Source organism: Rhinopithecus roxellana, chromosome 1 (assembly GCF_007565055.1).
Source record: "Rhinopithecus roxellana isolate Shanxi Qingling chromosome 1, ASM756505v1, whole genome shotgun sequence".
NCBI classification, from domain to species: domain Eukaryota; kingdom Metazoa; phylum Chordata; class Mammalia; order Primates; family Cercopithecidae; genus Rhinopithecus; species Rhinopithecus roxellana.
The window spans coordinates 9346292-9371360 of record NC_044549.1 but is presented as its reverse complement, the minus strand read 5'-3'; the positions used below and the strand labels follow the sequence as shown (position 1 = coordinate 9371360).

The 25069-nt window shown below is 37.0% G+C and overlaps 2 protein-coding genes across 3 annotated transcripts in view; both read right to left on the bottom strand.

Annotated features, from left to right (window-relative positions):
• Positions 1-12655, bottom strand: part of CADM2 (cell adhesion molecule 2) — a 1116362-nt gene extending 1103707 nt beyond the window's left edge. The window contains exons 1-2 of one of the 2 annotated variants that reach the window (XM_030939705.1): positions 12142-12653; positions 11966-12044 (exon numbers count right to left, since the gene is read on the bottom strand). In XM_030939705.1, the coding sequence (XP_030795565.1) occupies positions 11966-12026 (61 nt within the window). In that variant the 5' untranslated portion in view covers positions 12027-12044; positions 12142-12653. Of the gene's footprint in view, positions 1-11965 lie in introns of both variants that reach the window. The other variant, XM_030939707.1, reaches the window with a different exon arrangement.
• On the bottom strand, positions 11328-24871 carry LOC104659023 (ethylene-responsive transcription factor ABI4-like). Its single transcript, XM_030932607.1, has 3 exons — positions 24839-24871; positions 14868-14910; positions 11328-12649 (listed from the first exon to the last, which is right to left on the bottom strand). The coding sequence occupies exons 1-3, from the start codon at positions 24869-24871 to the stop codon at positions 12138-12140; spliced, it is 588 nt and encodes a 195-aa protein (XP_030788467.1). The 3' UTR covers positions 11328-12137.
• Between the last annotated feature and the right edge of the window lie 198 nt (positions 24872-25069).

Below are 25069 nucleotides of genomic sequence, written 5' to 3'. Positions count from 1 at the left end.
AAGCAAGCCAGTGAACATGAAACTACCCTGTACACATTTTACTTGATTTTTAAAAATATGTCTGTAAATATTATTGAACATACTTCTTTTTCATGTTACTTACCATGAAATCTTTCCATAAAATCAATACTTTTTGTACAATGGTCTTTCTATAAAATCAGTACTGTTAGTGTAAAATTTGTTTGCTAAATATCATGGATATTGTTTTTAATTTGGTGCCTCTGGACAAGAATGTTGGTCTGAAATGCTTTGGCATGTAAAGTAACAGGTAAAGGTGTTTCTTTTTAATAACAAACTGAAATTCAATTTCTAAGTGAATCATTATGAATAAAAGTCTTGAACATAGGAAGGTATAACTTTTCCTCACAGTTCCAGTTTCAGATAGTATGTGGTTACACACAAAGAATTAAAATATGTCATATTTAACCATAGGTTATAGGAATATCCTCAATATAATGAATAAATTCAGTAACATATTAAGATAATGTTTCGTTGAAATAGTGAAAGAGTCAACAAAAATTGCCTCCAACAAAAATTGCAAAAAAAAACTACCTTCCCTTTAACTCACTAGTCTCTGGAAAGTTGATGAGCAGGGGCCAGACAAAAGCCATGTTAGAGAAGAAGGTTTATTCTGCAACTGTAGCATCATTCAGACATGTTTTCACATGAAGCAGGACTAGGTGCTAACAGAAGCTATGAGAGAATATAATTATTAATACCAACTGTATAAAGCAGCAAGAACCCTTAATAAATTTAGCTAGTTTATCTTCATTGAACACTTATTTACAGAATATATATTCATCTATGAGGATGATAGAGTGATTTCAGCACCTGGCATTCAGGTAAATCGTAAGCTAGTCTAGTTAATAATATCTTTTCAAATGCTAAGAGTCATGAAACAGTCAAAAATCCAAAAGACATCAGGGAAATTGATTTTTAAAATGAGAGGAAAAAACTATATGACTTTTACGAAAAGCCACATTTTATTGGGACTTTTTAGAAAAAGTATTCTTAAAACACTTTATGTGAAAATACAGTCACTAAAAATTGTAGTCTTTTGTCCCTTGGCTTCGGGTTTCCAGTAACTGTATTTACATTTTCTTTAAAAAGTAGATAATATTTCCATCCTATTTCTCTCTGTCTTTCAAATGCAAAAAAAAAAAAAAAAAGAAAAAAGAAAGAAAAAGAAAATCCAATCACAGCATATATGTGTCATCAATTGCATAAGTAACTAAGCATTAAAAACACAAACAGATCAACATTCAGAATTTATAAAGGGTCTTTTAAATAATACTGACAGAATCTCTTCCAGTTAACTGAGAAGAATGCACCCTGAATCTTTACTTCGGGGACTAATCAGAGAACCTCTACTCTCTAGCTTGGCAGAAAAAAAAAAAAAAAAAAAAGCAGGTCAGTCCACACATAATCTGGTAGATTAAGGTCAGCTTGTAATTCCTCTTTGTTTATACATTTATCCGGAAATGCCAGCTACTCAAAGTAAAACAAGATAATGTGGCTTCACGTTTAACCAAAGTCATCATCAGGAATAGTTTTGAAGCTAAAGATAAAATCTTTGGAAAGCAGACTGAAGATAAGGGGTTAAAATACCCAAAGATCAGGAAGATTCAAATAAATGTTTACAGTACAAATTTGAATGGACTGCCCTGACTGAAAGCAATTAATTCATATTTTTGTTAAGTACACCATTATTTAGAATTATTTTTGTTTCTTGGGGTGCATTTCTGTCTTCTTCCTGTATATTATATACAAATGAAAAGTCACTGAAAATATTTATTCTATTTGGAGTACTGTATTGGCATTTTGGCAGTTATAATGTAAATACTTATATATTATCTAGATCCAATTAAAGAGTTGTGTCAAGATTAAATCTATTAGAAGAAAACTAATCAATCAGTGGAATGATGAAAACATTTGGAAAAAAAAAAAAAAAAAAAAGACAGACCAGACATTCGATCAGTCACTTGAAATATAATGAGGACTAAGACCTCAGTCCTGTACACTAGGGGCTTATAGTCCACTAGAGGAGACAGGCAGATAAACACATAACCTTCAAAATACTATAATAATAATATACAAATGTTATATAGATCATAGAATAGACAAAATCAAATGCTCAGTTCTCTCATGAACTAAGAACACATAAATGCTTAAAATAATCAATAGATGGCAGATGGCATTCTTTTGTCTGCTAAAACTAAACTATAGCTTCAAAAGTTATGCTATTGTGTAAAATAATCAAATAAAAATTGTCAAAACATATTATATCAGTTTATAAAATGCTTTTTGTTGCCATAAGCATAAATAAAAGAATAAAAGACACAAGTTGCAGTTACAAATTAAACCACCCTTTTCTTATGACATAAGACACAGAGGAAGACATGTAAGTCAAAGGGTACAATTAATACAAATGCACTCTCATCCTCATGTAATATAGGAAAATATCCCCCTTATAAGTGATATCAGATACAAAACAAGCCAATTCCTATAGCAATCTCTCCACAAATGAAGCCTCTTTAAGAAAAAGATGTCTGTCTCTCTCTGTTGAGTTCAGCATCTCTCTATACTTTCACCATATTCAAATTGCATCCAAATTAAAACCCGAAAATAAAATGTCTCAAATTTGGCAAAGCACTGACATTTGGCAGTCCATAAAGATTGCAGGCAATTAATACTATTTAAACATCTATAGCCTCACATAAAATCCAGCAAAACTTCAAGATCCCACCATAGCAAAATGTGTTAATGGGCTAGTTAAGGAATAGAGCATTGACTTAGGAACAATTTCTGATTCTTCTTTTTGTTTGGGAAAATGAAAGAGACAATCCCTATTCAGGGTAGGGGATACACATTTTCACTCATTATTTTATTTCAATCCTAGAGCAGTATCTGCTATTTAGAAATAACAGATACTGTATTATGTATCACAATGGTGAATTTAATTCTGCCTTGGCAGGCTATCTAGTAAGTGCAGAATGTGAGTAACGGCTTGCTATATTGGAGTCATAGATATATAATTGCCTTCAGAAACATCCTTCTCTGAATACCACCTACACATTAATACATGACAGTGAACTTACAGCCAGACCCCTGTTCTATCCCACATGATCCCTGAAAAGGCTTTGAAATGAGGACACGTGCATAATTAAGGCACACTGAATATCACAGTACATGTAACAAACTAGAGTATTATGAATCCTTAGGGGAACCTCATAGAACTAATACATTTTCTAAAGAAAGCTGCACATGAGTAAAGGGAGACTAAAATGCTAATTAGATCCTCTCAGTGGAAGCTATAGAAAAGTTGATTCTTGAATCCTGAAGTTGGACATAGAACGGAACATTTGTATACAGAAGTGCTGGAGAGGGAAAAAAAGAACTTGACATAAAAGCCCTTGAATAGACGATTTGCACAATTCATGAGCAAATAAATGAAGCAAAATAAAAATATAACAGTGGGAGAATTCCAAACCTCCTGAAAGGGTTAAGTATGAGAACTGATTTCGTATTAGAAAGGGATTATGTAACAACAGAGGGAAATACTCAGCCTAGCATATGCTAATTTAGTCAGCTTTGCCAGGCATTTCTCTGTGTGTTTGGCTGGCTGACTCACATTCCTTTCCCCTTCTTTTTGCCATTTTTATTAAGAGACTACGGCATGGAGTTTTCAAAAAAATGCAGTAATAACAATAACAAAAACAACTCAACACATATTGTACATGTTTTATCCTTGCTAAAACACTGGGGTGTGCTCCTTGGGGGTTGAAAGGAAAAATACCCAATCTGTACATATTCTGTACATATCCTTTAGCAAAACTCCATTTCTTTATTCTTCATTCCCCATTAATTCATTTTAATGGATCTTTCAAGTCCGTAGCATGGGCAGGGAATGGGAGGGATATTATATTCCTGGAGAGTATAAAGGAAGCTGAGTTACTATTCAGACTTCAGCACATAAAATAGAGAGCAGTAAAGAAATGGCAATTAAATAAAAAGCTTACTATATATTTTTCTTTGCTTTTACATATAAATATTCTAATTCATAATGCATTATTTCTCATTTAAATTTAAGCCTACAACTCCAGATTGAAAAACAGAGATGCAAAAGGTATGAGAACGAATGGAAGTCACAAATGTCATGGACCTTTTTCCCCATGGGGGATACAGGACAAGCTCATGGAAAATATGAATTTATTAAGAAAATTAGGACTTTTTTTACACACTATAAATTTTAGGCCTTGATGTTTAAATAAGCATTATGGAAGGCACCTGCATTTTAAAATACAAACAATTTTAGCTTAAAAGCTAAAAATATTTCTTTACAAGCATACATTAATTGGCTTTATAAATTACAGCAAATCAATATAACAGCTATACACTTAGCAGTCGACAGCACATCCTTGTCAGGAAAGGTGCTTTCTCACTCTGTTCTCAAGGACAACTTTAGATAAGCAATGTATCCTTACTGTAAAGTAACCACCATAAAATATAGAAAATTTTTAGAAATGCAATCTGACTTTTTAAAGGACTTTGTTTTCTTGTAAGGTGACATTATTTGCACTATTTGATCACATTTAGTTTTGAGATTTTTCTTTTTTCTGAAAGCAAAGTATGCTTATTTTTACTTGTGAAGCAGTCCCTAATGACGTCAGTGCTTCACCCCCGGAATAACTCCTTAACTGTCACTACTAGACAGAGACTTACTCTCCAGCAACGAAATGGCTAAAAGATCATTTAAATATTCAAGTGAAGATGATTTGCTGACTCAGAAACAGCTATTCCCAAAGTTGAATAAAAACTGTGTTAATATTCCCTTCAGAGACCTCTAAAATACAATGTGAATAGTTAGTAACCCCTCTCTATGGCAAATCTTACCAACTGAGCTCTGTATCTGTTCAAGTCGTAATAAGTTCTTATCACTCAGTTTCATAAGCACAAAAATAGATCCAGAATACTCAACCCCATTGTTATTTCATGAATTGTAAGACTTCTGTGTGTGTTTTGAGTGGAAGGCTTGTAAATCGTTATTGCAGCCTAAGAAAATTTACTTAAAAAATGAAATAAAATTCCTAACCTTAATTGAAAAAGTAAAAGAACACAATGAGTCAAAACAAAACAAACTCTTACTTTTTCCTTCCTTCTATTTTACATCCCTGAAAGCCCTAAACTCTAATTACAAAATTAATAAAGATGTTCTTCAGTCTTAAAAATAATGACATACTTAAATGTGCATATATGTGCATATATATAAATAAGTGACTGTGAAATATTTCCTTTCTCTATAATTACATCTCTGGTTTTGACATTAATATTTAACTGATCCCTACTGAAGCAGAATATTTACTTCACTAATTTTTAAATAGGCTTCCAAGATGAAAACAATTTCGTATATGCTTAAAGAAATCCACTGAACACATTAACAGGAACAACTGGGCTCACTAAGAAAAATCAGTTGTATAACATATTCAGGTTTTTGTTCTGTGGCAAATGGAATCAAAATATACAAAGCTATGTTAGTTCCTTTTATCTGATAGGGTGTAATGGTACAACAATAGGTTTACAACTCTTTCTTTTTTAGAGAACGTATCAGATGACTTTGCCTACATGATAAATAATACTGTTCAGATAGGAAACATTCTCTACTGATGTGACATAACACAAATTATACTTAACAACACTAAATAAACTGAACACACACTGAACAGTTAACTCCTATATTGTAAAGAAACTACTATATTCTCATAGTACAGGAAATGTTCTAATAAGAATGAGATTAAGGGACTAACTCCTTACTCACTGAAGGAAGAACTGGATAACAGAATGTTTCCCAGCCAAACAGTTATTAGGTCTAACACATGTAAAAAACAGCAAAGAAATCCTATTTCAATTTTGCTATTCATCTTCATTAAACTGACCTATGTTCCTGATGGTTTGGAAGAAAATTAAATGTTCACCATTCATTGGATGAAAACGTTGGTAGTTTTAGTAGGATTTATTTATTACTCTCTAAACAAAATATATGTTCTCTCTTTTGCTTTGTCATAAGTTCGTGTGATTACAAATACTCTGGATCATTTCTGCTTATAAAAAGCTAAAGGATGTTTTATGTCCACTACAAGCTAGGAAAAAGACTTCCCATTTCACTCTGACGCCACATGACTGCTTTCCTCTGAGTTTGCCGCCTCTGCAGAGCACATTAGGCCTGAGATGCCATTTGCATCATCACACAGCAGGGGGCTTCAGCTGCCACAGCTCTAGGTTAATCCTCACCCACCTCTTTACACAAGGAATTTGCAGAAGATGCCTTTCTTGATACTACAGAATTGCACTCCAAAAATGCTTGACATTTTCAAATAAAATGTTGGCAATGAACGTGTCCTTTTAAAAATTTTAGGTTAAATCAGTAAATTTAAATTATGTCCTTCATTTTTTATAAAATTAGTTTATGATCTAATCTAATGTAAAGTATCTGGAGTTTTTAATCAAGGAAAAAAAATGGTAGGAAAATGTTAAAAAACGACTGATCAGATTGAATTCTCTAAAAGATATATATTAAGAACTATTTATGTGATAATTTAATATAGGAAAACTTTCGTAAACCAACATAGCTTACAAAATGTCAAAATTAACTCTTACACGACTTGATAAAGTATGAGTGTTTCCATATTATGAAAAGAAAAGATAATTTAATCCCATCAGAAGTAATTAGGACATACCTATTATTCAATTCAGCACCACTGTCTATGCATCTACTAAAATAAGGATAAGAAAACTGCATAGCTATGTAAGGCTCAGAGCTTGCCCTCAGGAAGCTTAAGTATAATAATTGTTGGGCACTAGAACTGTTTTAAGACAGTAAATCAGACCAGTATCTGCCAATTCAACAAAAGGGCTTCTGACCTCAGTTTCTGAGTTGGCTTCCTTGGTTTGTGATTTTCCTTCTCTCTACTTCCTCAGTCTATTCAGTCAGCTGCTACAGAATGGGTGACTTAGCCAATGGGTTTAATACAGTCTAATAAAATGAGGACTATTTCACAATAAATATCATAGAGCACATGTCAGCAAGATCAAATAAAACATCCATACGACATTAGGTCTATATTTGATTATTAATGCACCCCCAAATCCTTCACAGTAAATAAGGCTTACTTGTCTCAATCATTGATATCCCACAGACTACTTCAAGAGAAAATTTATGCCATTTGGTGTTGATTCCAGGCCACTTTCAAATGCATGCTTAGGATGTCTTCCAATATTTTTGCACTTCCATTTTGCTCTTTAATTGATTTAAGTATTTTTTTTTCTTTAAGAAAGATGACATTCTACCACTATTTAATTGTGTGACAAATAGTTTTAAAATGTCTTATCTTCTAATGAAGGACACAAGAACAGATCATCTCAATTGATACTTAGCTTTGTCATATTATGTTCCCAGAGTTCTAATAGTTATAGAAATGGAAAAAAGACAATGAAGTAAGCTTCCACATCTTGATATAAAACTAGTCTAGGAACTCCTCATATTTGCGAAGATTTTCTTAATTACCAATTGTCTGATGTTTGACTATTTAAGCCACAGTTACTGCATTTAAGTACATAGGCTCCATTTTCCAAAGTTTATGTTAATCGAAAAAGGGAGTGAGTAAAATATATTTCAAGAACTACATTTGGCATAAGAAATGAGCTTGATGAGACTAAAGTTAATATATGTGAAGGTAAAATAGTTGGAAAGATATGATTTTAGGAAGCATAATTATTTCATTAAGTGTACATAACTATTATATGTATTATAATGTGCTTTCTAAAAAACATAAGATGAGGTTCATGACACATACTGAGGCAAGTGTTATGTACGTCCAATGAGATTTAATTTGAACATATATTCAAATTGTTTGTGTTATATTTTTACTAAACATAACAAATCATTTACCAGAATATACCATGGCCAAAATAAAAAAAAACAGAAACACAAAAAACTAAAGCCCCAGTATCTGTCTTGCAGGTGTTTCTGTATACGACTAATTCCAAAAAGGAAACACAGTTCTCAACAAAATGAGGTCTTGTATGCATGGATGCATGACTATTTCTTGTTATATTTTGCCCTTGTTTCTTTTTTGCCCTTTCCAGAATTGTTTCCTGTGCTGCCCAGGGCACTCTCTCCATCTTTGCAGTGCCCCCTCAGGCATGGAAAGGGATAAAGTTTCAGCAAGGGTTAGCAATTGAACTGGATCTACTCTATAGCCAAGAGAGGACTTCGTTACAGGTGGCAAGCTTTTGCAATCCTTGCAAAGAAATTCATTTCTCTAATGTGTCCCTTGTGCTTACTCCAGATTTTCCTCTTTCTATGATGAGGGAAAATAAGAAAAGATGCATTGTAGCTGAACACTAAATCAAATTTTGCTATTTAAGTAGCCTACATTCCAAGTTATACTTTGGCCAAACAAATGTTTGGCCAAAAGCATATGTTTATTTTCTATTTATTATTCATTTCCTAAAGACACGATGAAGATGAGGACAAACTGGCAGATATTATAGAATTAAGTAAGCCTTTTTTTAAAAAACTCATTTTTTCATTGACTGGATTCTCATCACTGGCTTATCACTCCACATATTAACAAGCCAGAAAATTGATTTGCTTCTGAGAAAAAAAGGTAAAAAATATAGGTGATAATATAAAATACAGTCAGTTAAAATACAGAAACACGGAGAAGATATGTTCAAATAAGTCTTTTTGTCTTTAATGATGTATACTGCAAGAAAGGGAATAGTAATACATGGGATAAATAAACTGATTAGTATTACTTAAGTGAATATCACTATAGTGCTGATAAAGCTAAAAAAAGAAACTGTTGACTGACTATAGTATTTGCCTAGTCATAACTACTAGCAGGCAGGGCAGACTCCCTCTAGCCAAAATCAGTCGCTCACTAGTTCCCCTGCCACCCTTTTCTGCCTGAACATAGAAAGACCCGCTAAGTAGTTAATCTATGTCCAAGAAATAAAACCTTCATTTTACAACCTAACCAAGTCCTAATAAAACGGTAGGGTAGGGGGAGAAACATAAATCTGAACCCCGAAGCAATGTTTTCAGCCAAGCCTAAGACAAGGAAGGCATGAGCAATTTGAGTAAAACCTGACAATATCAACAAAGTATGATGTGTCTGTGGAGTAGTGTTGGATGAATAAATGTGAGGCGGCCATAAACATGAGAAGACAATCCAGTGGTGCTTTGTGCCTCCTCCTCTTTCTTTCTTTCTTTCTTTCTTTCTTTCTTTCTTTCTTTCTTTCTTTCTTTCTTTCTTTCTTTCTTTCTTTCTTTCTTTTTTTAATCCTCTTATCTCTTTTAGTGTATTCTTATGGCCTGATCTAAGATGCTCCTAAGTCCACAGACATGGTTGGACTTGTGCTCTTTCCCTGGTTGCTGTACAGGACCTTTATTTATTTATTTATTGGACCTAATGCTGGTGTTGCTGCTGGTTGCAGTGGTGCATTTTCTCTGCTATACTCACACCCCTTTCCCGCACCCCCCCCCCCCAGTCTGCTGTGAAAAGCAGCACTGTCTTAATCATTGGTTTACATACTCAATAAAAGAGACTCATGCCTGAATGCTGCTGATGGAATCTCCCCGGATAGAGAAAGAGTAAATCCTCCTCCAGGCTGAGAGAGGCACCAGCAAACAGTTATTTTGCACTGCACTGAATAGACAATTCACAGGGAAATGTTGAAGGAAGAGAGGAGGCGACCCCAAGTGCAGTCCATGACCCACATGCTCTATAATAAATAATTTCGCAGCAGCCCAGCAGTGTGTGCATTGACCGGCCAGGACCAGCACACACAGATTGGCAGGGAAAATACATCTAGCGGTGTCGAATTTTCATTGCAATCACCAAATTAACTGATTCCCCCACATCACACTCCCCCCAACACGGCGCACGCCGGGGCGCGCGCGCGCGCGCACACACACACACACACACATACACACACACACACACAGCTGAGCTGAGAAATGCAAGTTACTGAGAGGTGAAGTAGGGTCTCCGGGAGATTGTCTCAGCGCGGATTAAAAACCTAAGTAACGTGTCAGACACCCGGGTTACTTGCGTGAGGATGGGGGGTGTGAACGGTGAGAAATGGGACTCAGCGGCGTACGCAGGAAGAATGTGCTGTCTGCCTTCACGGAGATTCTGGCACACATGACATATCTGAAATTTACACCCAACGTAAAATACACAAAAGTACCACCGAAATATTTTACACAAGATCTCTAGAAGGTCAGTTAGTTAATTCAGGAAAATTCTGCCCACTGCCTCTTCTTTCATGTTCATAAATATGCATAAATAAAATTCTGTCCCCAGTCTATATCCCGGAGGAGGGCAGGAGAGAGGATGCATTCCAAGAACTTGCTGAAAGATGGTTCATTGACCTCATTTAAATCCTCCAAAGGCCGATTGGGTTTTGCACGCCAGTGAGTCTACGTGTGTCTTACTTTCAGATCCCTTTTACCCAGGGGAAAATTAATTTGATCAACTTATCTTCCTGCAAATACCCAAATAATGACAGAAGGGTTTAGAGGTAGGCAAAGAAAAAAAAAATCTAGTCACCTAGCTTAAAAAATATTCTATCAATCATCATTTCACATCCATCCTCGCTATATCTCACATTCAAGCCACATCCCTATACTATTCTCTTCAAAGCAACAATCTTCCGCCTTACAGCCCCTGCCCACCCAGCCCTAGCACGCCGCCTCTGCCTCCTCCACCACCCAAAGTGTCCTCATGCACTCCTGTACTATGCATTGCCATTTATTTCATAATCAGCATCATCCTCCCATTCCACACAGCCCCCTCACTCCCTCCTCCAAAAAAGAGGGTCTGGAGAAAAGTGAACCCAGGTTCACTAGCCTTCCGGCATCCAAACCCAGTGATTTGCATAATAACAGCGTTTTGTGCGGCTTCCCTCCACTGCGGTGGTAGGGGTTCTTATATTTCACGTGAAAGGATAATATTAATTACGGAAAGAAGCGGCAGAGAGAAGATGGAGAGGTAGGAAATCTAAGTGAAAATCTCTTGGCAGTAAAGTAACTGCTAGGAAGCATATATTTCTTTGGTTTAAAAAAAAAAAGAAATGACATAGACTAAATAATAAAAAGTCAATGTGTTGATAAAGTGCGTTTGGGTCTTTTAATTTTTTTGCCTTTTCTCCCCTTTCTTAATTTATTGGTTTATTTACTCATTCATTCATTTTTTATTTTTTCTTATTCTTTTTCCTTTCTTTCTTTTTGTTTTCTTTCTTTCTTTTTTCTTTTTTTTTTCTTAAATCCCAGACAGAGTCTCCTCTCTCTTCCTAGGTGAATGACACGTCTCACAACACATTTCCCCCCCGGAGATGTTATTGCAATGCACACGGTGCTGCCGCTGCTGCTGTTCTCGCCTTCTTGGTAGCTCGCTCCCAGGCTCTCACACACTTTTTAAAGACACACGGATATGATGATGGTGGGAAGAGGGGGGAAAGAAAAGGCGACCCGAAAAGGGGGAGGTTAAAGAGATGACAAGAGATGGAGAGGGTCGGTCAAGAGCGTGATGTGGGAGGTGGCTGGTGGGGGTTGTCGGGAGGGTGGAATGTTCAGAGAGGCACAAGTTGCCAGGCAAAAGGCGTGGGAGGGGGATGCTGGCGGGGATGGAGTGAGATGAAGGAAGCTCAGGTGAATGAAAAGGCAAAAGGTGCAGCGTAAGGGGCCGACTGCTGGGAAGGCAGGGCTGAGCCAGCGTTAGAAATTCAAGGGGCTGGTGCAAACTGCCACTGCCCCCTGCCGCACCAGAGAGTAGGGGGAGGGGGGTGGAAATCGCTGGGGACAGGGGGACTGGGAGGGGAGAGTGGAAATACGGGGTGGAATGTGGAAGATGGGGAATGGGCGAGAAGTTGATGTTCCCCGCGGCGGGGCGGGGATTACCTTGTAGCAGGAGCCCGCAGACACTGTAGAAGCGGAGAACGGCGCTGCGTTTCCAAATCATGGTCCCTTCTCTCAAGGGCTGGGGAAGGAACGAGGGGGCAAGTAGATGCTGGTGAGCGGGGCACGAGAGTGCAGGGCTCCGCTGCTGTCCTCCTCCCGGCGCCCACGGGACCTACCGTCCCCGCCGCTGAGGTGTTCGAACCCGCGGACTCGGATTGGCGGCAGCAGTAGCGACAGCGGCAAAGCACCCGCAGAATGGGGTATCGGTGGGCGAAATAGTTTCTTCTCCTCCTCCTCCTGCTGGTGGTGCAGCCGCGACAGCCCGTCTGCCAGGCAGGGGTTTGGAGCTTGCCTTCCTCTCGGCGCGCACAGCAAGTCCCAGAGCCCGCCGGGGCTGCCCGAGCAGGTGGTGCAGGGGTGCCGGGGTGTCGAAGAAGGTGCGGGCGAGGGCTGCAAGGAGTGGGTAGGTCACGGAGGGGAAAGGCTGGGGGAGAGGGGGAGCAAGCAAGCAGCACTGCCGCTCGCACCCGGGATGTCTCGAGGTCCTGGGAGGGGAGGTAGCAGCGGTGGAAGCAGCGCTAGTGGCGGCAGCGGCGGCGGCAGTGGCGGCTCCCGGATGCTCCGGCTGCAGCGGCGGCTGTAGCGGCAGCGGCAGCGGCGGCGGCGGCAGCGGCGGCGGCAGCTCTACGAAGCACCAGACACAAGGGCAAGCTCAGAGCGGCGGAGGCCCCGCCCCCACCCTGGCCAGGGACAGACACCGCCCCCCGGCCAATGGAAACCCAGCCGCCCACCAGGTCTGACCAATGAGAGAAGGGGATGGGTGGAGACAAGCGCCGGGAAAAACAAACAGGCTTCTCAAGGACCCTTCGGGCAGGAAGCACTGAAGCCCCCATTAAGCACCCCCGGCGGATCTCACCTCTTTAGAGATGTCTCATCCGAACTTGCAGACGAGACAACTGCCTTCATTAATCAGCGCTCTGCACTCAGGAAGGGTTCAGCCAATCGCCACCGCGAGGGGGCGGGGTTAGCCGTGTCCCCAGCATGTTCTGGAATTCGTGGTGCCTGGGCCGGGTCCTGGGTGCGAGGTTCTGCTGCGCATTTGGACTCCTAGAGCAGATGGTGGCTGCACCTGCCCACTCACCAGCTGCAGTAGCAATCTCTGACGATTCCAGCAGCAAAAGGGAAAGATTGCAGAGGACGTGGGAGAGGCTAAGTATAGGGAGTGGAACACCTACCTGCCTACAAGAACTTGTGTTGCAAAAAAGGAAAAATAAGTGGAGGAAATAATTTTGTTGTTGTTGTTCAGAGATTTTACTTAGTCTAGGCATAAATCTCTGTGGAGCTTGGTGGGTAGCAGTGCTGGCACTGGCATCAGGCAGCCTTTGGTTCAAATAGCATAGCTGTCGTTCTTGTTTTATAGTGTTTGATGATTTACTTGAACGTTTAAATCTAAAGCCTCCTCAACTGCAAAACGGGGATAATAGTACTTAACTTTAAGAGTTGTAAGGATTAAGTGAGAAAGCAGTCATGTTAGCGTAAGTCTATGCAATGCGTACGTACTTTATGAATGGTGATTCTAGCTGTTTAGTGGGATTTTTCTAATTCCGGATAGCAGGAAATCTTAGGCAAGCCTCTTTAAAATGTTTTAACGATAGCCTTACGAGGGGAGAGAGGCAGAAGTGTACTTTTTTAATGGACACAATCAAAAGGGGTCACAGAAACTCAGGAAACTGAAAAGAACCACCTCTATAAATCAACACCCTGAAATGTGTCCTTTAGAACAGGAGACATAAATGAGCAAGACATAAATGAATCAGAAGTTGTGTTTCTAAATGAGCTTAATTCCCAGGGTTTTCCCTATGACCAGTTTTTAATTGGACCAAATTAACAGATGATGGACTGTTTCAGTAGTGTTAAGTCAGTCACACCATAAATAAAGTCGGCTTTGTTTGAGAGGCTACACAATAGAAACCTGCAAGCAAGAAGACAGAGGGAAAGATGAGAGGCAAGATCAATATTGATGCCCTTCACTCTTTCCCATTTGTTGCTTACTTTGCCACAACCTTTTGCAAATTCAACCCTTGCCTTTTAACTAATGACCCATTCATTTCTCTGCCCACCTTTCTCCCCAGGTTCTCAAAATTAAGGAACAAAATGTCCATAATAAAACTGCAAGCACATTCTTGAAGAAAGATGTGTGAATACCCGTATTATTGTAGGAGATAGTTGCCTACTGTGAGTTTTAGCTGTTAGGAAAGTCAGTCAGTGAGTCCACAGATACTGCTATCATTTAAACTATTGTGAGGATCAAAAGGTGAAATTCTAATCATTATTGACTCACGCTTAGGTTTTGTGTCAGGGAGAATATAACAAATGGAAATGCCAAAGAAGTTAGGGGTTTTCTTTATTGAAATGGTAGAGTTTCTGGGTTCTAGTGCATATCCTGCTTCTAGCTGTGTGACCTTGGGCATATATTCAACTTCCTTGACCCTCAGTGACCTCAACTATAATATGAAGGAGCTGGACTGAATTACTTATAAAGCTACATTGAGCAATAGAAAATCTTTAAGATTGTCATATTCAAAAAAAAAAAACCCCATTTGAGCATGAATATATAGGCATTTGTAACCAATACTCTGAAAAAGAGTCTTCTTCTGAGTCTTGTTGATAACCATGACAGCAATTCGGATTTGTACCCTTACATAATTTGGAGCTTTACTACTAAATATGTGGTTCTCGGACCAGCAGCACCAGCAGCATCTAAGAATTTATCAGGACAGCAGAATCTCAGCCCTGCCCCATACCTACGGAGTCAGAATCTTCATTATACCAAGATTTGTAGTGATCTGTACGCACAGAAAGTTAGAGAAGCACTGGTCTTTAACACAGTTTTGCTACATACCCCCAGAGATAATTTCAGTGGACGATCTATGAAATGGAAGAACCTAAAAGGCCCAGGGGATTTTTGGTAAATTACTATTTTCAGAAACCCCAGGAATATCCTTCTTATGACAAAAGTAACTCCTTTTGTAAACTATGAAACAAAATGATTAATTTAATTAGATTTTTTTTTAAGTTGAAAGTTTGGTTGAGAGTCATGAACTTTCTTGTGATTAAGGGCTCTGTTTAGCCCATACACTCGGGAGACTAGAAGAGAAATGTGCACTGATTGCCTTTCTGGGAGAAAAATACTGGAAACATAAACTCTGGTCATTTGGATAAATAATGTCAAATTCATGTGCAAAGAACAGATAATACTCTATTTTTCAAATAGTCTATTCTTAGATGCTGTTACACGATTAATTTAAAAATAGCCAATACTCAATGCTGTAAGATCTTTGAATATTTTAGAAAAATGTAACATTGTCAAAATGTTATATAGACTTGTACGAATAAATTCATTTCTAAAACTTACAGCAGTTCTGTGAATACAATTAAATATCTTCCAGTATCTTCATTTCATAGGTTTAAGGTTATATTGTCTACATATATCCTCAATGTGGCAGTAAATGTATAAATTAACTGACCCCATAGGAATCATCAATTAATTAGTTTCATAAATTGCCAAAAGATGGCATCTATCCATGCATCCATATATGCAATAATTTGAAATATTAAACCTGTTTGTGAAATTCTCTTTACTTTCTTTATAATTAAGCCCCATATTCTCTTTCACTTCATGGCAAAAATATTTTTAAATATTTAATTAAGTGTTTTAAAATACATTATAAAACGAAGAGAAATTAATGCCTTACAAGTAAGTCATTCATTAGTAATTAATGTGTTATATAAAAGATAATTTATAATTTTTTCTGCCTTGAACATATTGGTCCTCTTTATATATGCTATCACAGAATAAGATGACAACCTCCTCCTCCTCTCTCAATAGTACCAAATACAGGTTTTTGTTTTGTTTTGTTTTTTTAAGGTAGTTATCACAGAGGAGACTGTGCTTAGCTTATATTTTGTGATTGTTTCTACCACAGTTGAAAGTATTGAAATTTATCCTGACTGTGATGATTATGCTTTTTTACCTTTTGGGAGCCAAGTAAACTGTCTACAGTTTTAATTGTGCTAAAAATATTGAAATGGAAATGGGGAAAACTTTTATCACTATGGATAAATTTTCTGTGATTTAACATGGTTCGCCAGAACATTTATATTTCTTTTTTATAATGCTAAATTTAGGGGAAATATATAAATATTTTTAAATATACAGTCATTCCCAGAACTGAAAATCTAAAAATCCATGCTAAATTGACTCTCATAGCAAATTGACCCTTGTAGTAAATTGACCTAGAAAAACAAATTTCATGGCCTGGTGAAAATGTACACCCTTGTGGAAGAAAATTAGCTTATTGAGTACTGGAAACATTGATTATCATTCTCCTTGCTTGCTAGCGTTTTAACTATGAGACAATCTGACTGTGTTGCAGAAATGTTAAGAATTTATAGACATACTATATAGTATATACATCACAATATAAGTAGTATTATTAATATATATGATGTGTGTATACAGTTAGTATATGTATTTTTTATATACAAAATGGTTGGTATGGTTGGTATATGTATTTTTTGTATATATTTATAGCAGTATTTACTGCTTTAGATAGTTTTTTAACTTACAATTTTGCTACTGTTTACAAAACATTCAGTGTCCCTCTTCAGAATATGACCTATTGTTTTACCTCACCCCACTCCACATGTCTTATTGTTATAGTTTCATGTTATGTTGATGAAAGTATAAAAAAGTAATGAAAATAAATGCACAAATATTCAGAAATTTATAACCTCAAGATGATCTCTTCATTACTTTTTATATAGCTACACCAAGTAGCAATATGATCAACATTTTCACCTTCTCTCATTTTAAAATATGCAATCACAATGTATAGAGTGCAAATGACCTAATGATCTTATGTAGTGTAAATTCTATTTATACTATGATTGAATCTAAATGATCTAAGATATGAGGCCACCATGTACTTTCTTAAACTCATCAGGAAGGATGATTCCTTTCTCTACATTTTCCTCAGAACAAGCACATGTTAACCCTAATTCATAGATGATCATATGATCCTTGAGCTTAACAGTAGGTAATATGTAAAACGGAAGTTTTGCAAATAATCATCTATAAACAGAAACATCCTGAAGATCACTGTCTACTTTTGAACATAATCATACTGAAAATTGACTTTATTAAAAAAAAATAACAAAAAAAAAAACCTCTCAAAACAATGACTCTATAGCTATTCAAGCCAATTTTATTCCTGAAACATGTTTTTTTTTGCATGTGGTTTTTTTTTTTTTTTTCCATGGAACAGTCCTATTGGAGATCATCCTATTTGTCATTTCCTTACATTACCAAAGAGTCTGTCCAAATGTGACATTCTCAGTGAGGCATTGCTGATAACCCTTTTCCTCTTCACCCCTACCTCCTCTGGTCACTCTTCTTGACTCTAATTTTATTTTTCTTCATATCATTTGTAAATATAAACTATGGAGAAATAAATAAAATTCCACTCACCATTCACAATAATTGTTGACTTTTTTTTTTTTTTTTTTTTTTTTTGGCGAGAGTGTGGGGACACTGTCTCTCTCCCCCAGGCTGGAGTCAATGGCTCAATCTCGTCTCAGTGCAACCTCTGCTTCTGGGGGTCAGTGGCTCTCGTGCCTCAGCCTCCCCAGTAGCTGAGATGACAGGTGTGTGCCAACTCACCCGGCTAAGTTTTGCATTTTTACTAGATACAGGGTCTCACCATGTTGCTCAGGCTGGTTTTGAACTTTCACCTGCCTCAGCCTCCCAAAGTGCTGGGATTATAGGCGTGAGCCACTGTTCCCGGCAGACTGTTGACCTTTTCTTAACCGTTCCTGACTTTTTCAGCCACAAGTAGTTTGGAATAAATAAATAGGAAAACCTATAGTCATTTATTAAAGTGTGCATTTTTTTAAAGTGTCAGTGACTGTTTTTTAGTGTGAATCTTTGTGTTTCCTTAGAGTAGAATACTCTTTGCATTCGCATTACTGTTTAATACTTTTCTGTTAGGAATGTTAAGAGCACTTGTATGGAATGAGAAGAGCAGACTAAAAATACTGAAACCAACTGAGGGCCCTGTTTCTTGACCCAGGTTGACTAAATAACAGGAGCTACCTTGGTAATTCACATAGCTGAAATAAAGGAATTGTGAAGAACATTATGATTTTACTGATTTTTGATAAACCCAAGCTAAATTAAACTACCTTAAAATCTCACTATTGTAAATAGCCAATTTTATATACATCTCTAAGGAACATCTAATTTGTACCTTGATACAATAAAAAGAAAAAATAAAAACAATAAAGTATCTTGAAGTAGCAAACTAACAATTACTAAAAGAACAGAAGAGAATAGCAGGAAATTGATCTGGAAGATAACATACAAGTTACAAAATAGTATGACTTAAAAAATACGGCTAGTTCTCTAGGGCTGTGCTGTCCACCAGGTAGGCACTAAGAATCAATGGCTATTTAAATTTTGATTTAAAATAATTAAAATGCAATTAAATGTAAATTATGCACTTTTGTCATAGTAATTAAATTTTAAGCACCCAAAAGCCACATGTGGCTAGTGACTACTGTATTGAACAGCACAGATAAGAACATTTTCATTATCGCAGAAAGTTCTACTGGATAGCACTGTCTACTATATTAAAATCTGTTTTTGTCTGAGTTTTCTAGAGAAATGGAACTGTTCAGAAATCTGTGTGTGTGTGTGTGGCATCTATACCATAATGATATTTATTATTATTATTATTATTATTATTATTATTATTATTATTGTATTGAGACAGGGCCTTGCTCTGTCACTCAAGCTGGAGTGCAGTGTGGCTGGATTATGGCTCACTGCAGTCTTGATGTCCCTGGGCTCAGGTGATCTTTTCACGTTGGCCTCCCGAGTAGCTGGGACTACAAGCTTATGCCACCATGCCTGGTTTATTTTCGTATTTTTTGCAGAGACAGGATTTTGCCGTGTTGCCCAGGCTGATCTCGAATTACTAGGCTCAAGAGATCTGCCTGCCTCAGCCTCCCAAAGTGCTGGGTTTACATGCATGAGCCCTTGTGCCTGGATTGTTTTTTAATTTTCATTTTTTGTGAGTAGATAGTAGGTGCATATATTTATGGGGTACATAAGATATTTTGACACAGGCATGCAATACATAATAATCACATCTTGCAGAATGAGGTGTCCATCCCCTCAAGCATTTATCCATTGTGTTACAAACAATCCAACTATACTACTTAAGTTATTTTAAAATCTACAATTAAATTATTATTGACTAGAGTGACCCTATTATGTTATCAAATGGTAGGTCTTTATTTATTCTAACTTTTTTTTTTTTTTTTGACACGGAATCTCACTCTGTCTCCCAGGCTGGAGTGCAGTGGCACGATCTCAGCTCACTGCAAGCTCCGTCTCCTGGGTTCACGCCATTCTCCTGCCTCAGCCTCCTGAGTAGCTGGGACTACAGGCGCCCAACACCACGCCTGGTTAATTTTTTTGTATTTTTAGTAGAGACGGGGTTTCACCGTGTTAGCCAGGATGGTCTCCATCTCCTGACCTCGTGATCCGCCAGCCTCAACCTCCCGAAGTGCTGGGATTACAGGCGTGAGCCATCAAGCTGGGCCCTATTTTTTTTTTTTTATACCCGTTAACCATCCCCATTTTTCTCCCATCCACCTATTACCATTCCCAGCCTCTGGTAACCATCCTTCCACTCTCTGTGACCATGAGTTCAATTGTTATGCTCTCATATCCCACAAATAACTGACACTATGTGATGTTTATCTTTCTGTGCTTGGCTTATTTCACTTAATGTAATGATCTTCAGTTCCATCCATGTTGTTGCCAATAACAGGATCTCATTCTTTTTTACAGCTAAATAGCACTCCATTGTATATATGTACCACATTTTCTTTATCCATTCTTTATCCATTTGTTTATCCAAACTTTTGAAATTTTGGCGATTGTGAACAGCGCTGTAACAAACAAAGGAGTACAGATAACTCTTAAATGTGCTGATTTCCTTTCTTTTGGGTATATACCCAGCAGTGACATTGCTGGATCTTATGATAGCTCTATTTTCAGTTTTTTGAGGAACTCCAAACTGTTTTCCATAGTGTTTTGCACATTTACATTTCCATCAACAGTATGGAATAGTTCCCGTTTCTCCAAATCCTCACCAGCGTTTGCTATTACCTGCCTTTTGGATATAAGCTATTTTAACTCGGGTGAGATGATATTTATTGTAGTTTTGATTTGCATTTCCCTGATAAGCAATGATGTTGAGCACTGTTTCATATGCCTGTTTGCCATCTGTATGTCTTCTTTTGAGAAATGCGTATTTAAATATTTTGCCCATTTTTTAAAATCAGATTACTATTTTCTTTTTCATGTAGAGTTGTTTGAGCTCCTTATACTTTCTGGTTATAAATCCCTCCCATTCTGTGGGTGGTCGTTTTAGTTTATTGATTGTTTCCTTTGCTGTGCAGAAGCTTTTTAACTTGATGTGATCTCATTTGTCCATTTTTGCTTTGGTTTCCTGTGCTTATGGGATATTACTCAAGAAACTACTGCCCAGACCAATGCAATCTCCTGGAGATTCCTTCTCTCTCTTTCTTCCTTCCTTCCTTCCTTTCTCTTTCTTTCTTTCTTTCTTTCTTTCTTTCTTTCTTTCTTTCTTTCTTTCTTTCTTTCCTTCCTTCCTTCCTTCCTTCCTTCCTTCTTTCTTTTTCATTCTTTCTTTCCTTCCTTCCTTGTTTCTCTTTTTCCTTCTCTTCTCTTCTCTTTCATTTTTTGAGACAGATTCTCTCTCTGTCACCCAGGCTGGAGTGCAGTGACCCGATCTTGGCTCGCTGCAACCTCTGCCTTTTCTGGAGATTTTCTCTAATGTTTTCTTGTAGTAGATTCAGAGTTTGAGGTCTTAGAGTTAAGTCTATGATTCATATTGATTTGACTTTTGTATATGGTGAGAGATAAGTGTCTAGTTTCATTATTCTGCATAAGGATATCATAATGATATTTATTATAAGGAATTATAAGGAGTTGGTTCACATGGTTATGGAGGCTGAGAAGTCCCAAGATTTATTGTCGGAAAGCTGAAGACCCAGGAAAACTGATGATATAATTTCAATCTGTGATGGTTTATTTTATGTGTCAACCAGACTGTGTTTACGGATGTCCAGAAAGCTGATAAGATATGATTTCTGGACGTATCTGTGAGGGTATTTCTGGAAGATATTGCCATTTGAATCAGTAGACTAAGTAAAGAAGATCTACCCTCACCAATGTGAGTTGACATCCTCCAATTTGTTGAGGGCTCTAGTAGAATAGAATGATGGAGAAAGGTGGAGAAAGAAAAAATTCTCTCTCCCTCTCCGGAAGCTGGGACATCGATTTTCTTTTGCCCTCACACATCAGAGTCTCTGGTTCTTAGGCCTTTGAATTCTGGGACTGACACCAGTTTCTACTCCTCCTTCCCCCACATCTCCACTGATTCTCAGGTCTTCAGACTCACTGAACTAGACCACCAGCGTTCTTTGTTCTCTAGCTTCCAGATGAAAGATGGCGGGACTTCTCAGCCTCCATATTTACATGAGCCAATTTCCAGAATAAAACTACAATTGGTTCTGTTTTTCTGGAGAATGCTAACTAATTCATTGTCTGAGTCCAAGTCCAAAGGCAGGAGATGACTGATGCCCCAACTTGAAAATAGGCAGAGAGAGAGAGGATTCTTTCTTTCTCAGCCTTATATTCTCTTCAGCCATTCAATGGGTTGGATGAGGAGGCCCAGATGAATTGGATAAGGAAATCTGTTTTACAGTCTATTGATTCAAATGTTAACCTCATTCAGAAACATACTTACAAAGACACAGAACTATAACCAAATATTGGGTACCCTGTGGCCCAGTCATATTGGCACACAGAATTAAACATCACCCCTTTCATCTGATATGTATCATATTAGACTTCATCATCATTACCATGGTGTTTTCATGACCCTAGCTCTAAATTTCAGATACTAAAATTCGGCGGAAATAAGATTTACCTCTCAAGTATGTCAATGTGCTACCTAATGCTGTTTGTTTATTTTGCTATAGATTTGCCTCTTTCTGGTAACACTGATATTAAAATCATTATCTTGGCATGGGGATTGGGGAAAAGAGAACCTCCTTAATCCAAGTATTACCTTACAGTAGAGTCTATTAATACAAACAAACATGTATATATATATGTATTAGTCTAAACTCTTTAGTTGCAAGTGTCATAAATCCAAATCAAATTAGCTTAAGAAGAAAAAAAAAATCTATTAGTTCATTTATCTTTAAAGTCCAAATGGGGTGTAGCAAGTCCACTTTGGTTCTAATGACTAAGTGATATAATTAGAATTGTGTTTTATTTCCATCCAAATATGAACTCTAATTTCTTTTGGATTCATTAAGGACTAATCAAGTTCTCCACATAGACAGACAAAGAGGGTTAATAGATTTCCAGCTTACCTTATACTATGTTTAGAGGTTCCAGAGTAAAGAAAAGAGCTATTTCTTCATAACTCTGACAGGGATCCTTGAATGACTTAGAAACAGTTCACCTTTTATTATATCTCACCCTTCAATGACTTACTTTGGTGGATTGGCCAGTGACAGACAGTGAAGTACAGATGTTTAATTAAATTATCTTGCCAGAAGGGAGGACACATTTCTAAAAGAAAAGATGCTGGGCACACAAAAGGTAACAAATGTCCCAATACAGAATAGAATAAAATTAGAAAATGTAATACAAGGGACATTTATATTGATATGAATGTTATTTTGTTACCCATGATAGCTAGAAGGAAGTAGCAAATGACAATTTTTAACACTTTACACAGGACACAGAAGTGTCTCAAAAAAAATAGTTATGGAACAAATAAACATACTGCTGTAATAAAGTTCTCACTACTGGCAAAATGTAGAAGAAGATTATCCTCAGATTTTACAAAGTCAAAAGATTACTTGTCTGCTTTTCTATGATAGCTCATAATACTGTGTATCTAAGTGTCATATTAGTTCTTGAAAATTAACAACAGTTCAATGCTGATTAATTTCCAGCTTTTCTCCCCAATAATTTTCACATTTTTTTTTTCAGAATTGCTTAGAGTCACCCCTGCTCTTATTGCTTGCATACTTAGTTGTTTCCCCTGCACTTGTCCCGATTAAATTTAATACTGTTTTTGATGAATGACTACTCTAATTTATCAAGGTCATTTTAAATTCTAGTTTGGGCTTCTAAGATCAAAGCAACCCAAGCAAACTCCTTGTCACATTAGACGTGTTCTTAATTATTTTACCTAAATTTTTACAACACACATGTGCACCCACACCCACACACACACACACACATCATAAGAATTCCAATCTTAAATTACCTTACTGGTACTCCAGGAAAGAGTTTGTTATTTGTTAGGATTTGGATAAAAACTTAGACTTGGAAGAAATAGAGTTAGCTTGCAAGCTGTCTACATTTTATGAGATTGCTTTCAGAGAAAGTATTTAGTTCAACAAGGCAGAATTACATATTCTATGCCTATAGAGTTTGATAAGCAAGAGTGAAGACCAGGATTCTGAAACCTAGGATGAGATAAAATGAAATGCAGATTTAAAGTCCTGAAAAGGAATTTTGAGCAACATGAAAACAGAACTTGAGAGAACAATGCTTAGAGAAAGACCCCAAGTTCAGGACAAAAGCAGAAGAACTTGATGAAAAACCAAATACATTTTATGGATGGAATTCCTAGCTGGACCCTTGTTTAGAGAAAAGAAGAAAAGTTTTGGAATCAAACTCAGCAGTTAGAGGAAATTATAGATCTATGCTTAAATTTTTCCTGTGATTTTTTTGTTTTGTTTTGTGTTTGAACTGAATGAATGTACACAGACTATTTTAACCCACCACCTTCATAGAATAAAATGATTGAATATATTTAAAAAGGCACATAAAGATTTTAATGACTTGTCTAAGGACACAGAACATTTTCAATAGAAAGAGAATAATAGAACAAAATGCTTCTTGATGCACAGCCAAATGCTAAAGATGGTGTGTGTTCCCACAGCAACATTGTTGAAGTCCTGCTGGGTATTGTTTATTCACTGGATAGTTTTGGCAAAAAATGGTAAGTTATCTACCTCCAAAAATGTCTCTATCATATGACATCACCTAGAAATTGAAAGATCATATGCAGATTACAGTAATACATTTAGACAATTTTTAAAACTATTCAGTATAAAAATGTCTCACATATAATCAAGTTGATATGATCAACTGTCTCAGCAAGCAGTATCATAGGAATGAAGTCATCCAGACTGCTACGTGTTGATAATGAATTAGGTATTTGTTCTTCAGTAAGTGATTATAGTGGAGGAGAAAGAGATATAACATTTATTGTGACATTTTTCTAGGTAAGATGCTTTTATAATACCATATATAATCATCAATCCAATAAAAGATATCTATTATCAATATCAGTTTATAAACAAATCATCTGAATTCGGAAAGTTTAAATAATTTTATCAAGTCGTAAAGATAGTAAATGCCAGATCAACTTTACTTTAAATTTGAATATTGTGATTGCTTATATTCTCCTTCAGCAAACCTAAGCAAAGAGAAGTATAAAATTATCGTTATTACAAAATATGCTTTATTCTTTTTACACAGAGGTGATAATACGGAAGTTCTACTGAAAAAGAAATCAGCACCATGGTCAGCTCCACGCCATCTGATGTGCGCTTCCTACCCCTGAAATGAGAAGAGAATGAAATAAGAAAGAATAGAAGTTGCTGGAACACTAAATCCTTTACCTCCGCATACATTCGAATATCTGAGGTATCCATTCCACGAAGTGAAAACCAGCACTATTTTTGAAAGCTTTCTTTGTTGTCCCTCAAGACTTCCCAAGGAAAATTTCCACAGGTTTTTCATGCAAAAAGTTTCTGTACTTAAAACATATTTACAAAAATGGCATTGCCAAATATCATTTGAAAATGTCAATGCCTTTCCTTAGGCACACAAAGCTTCTATATTTTTAATTT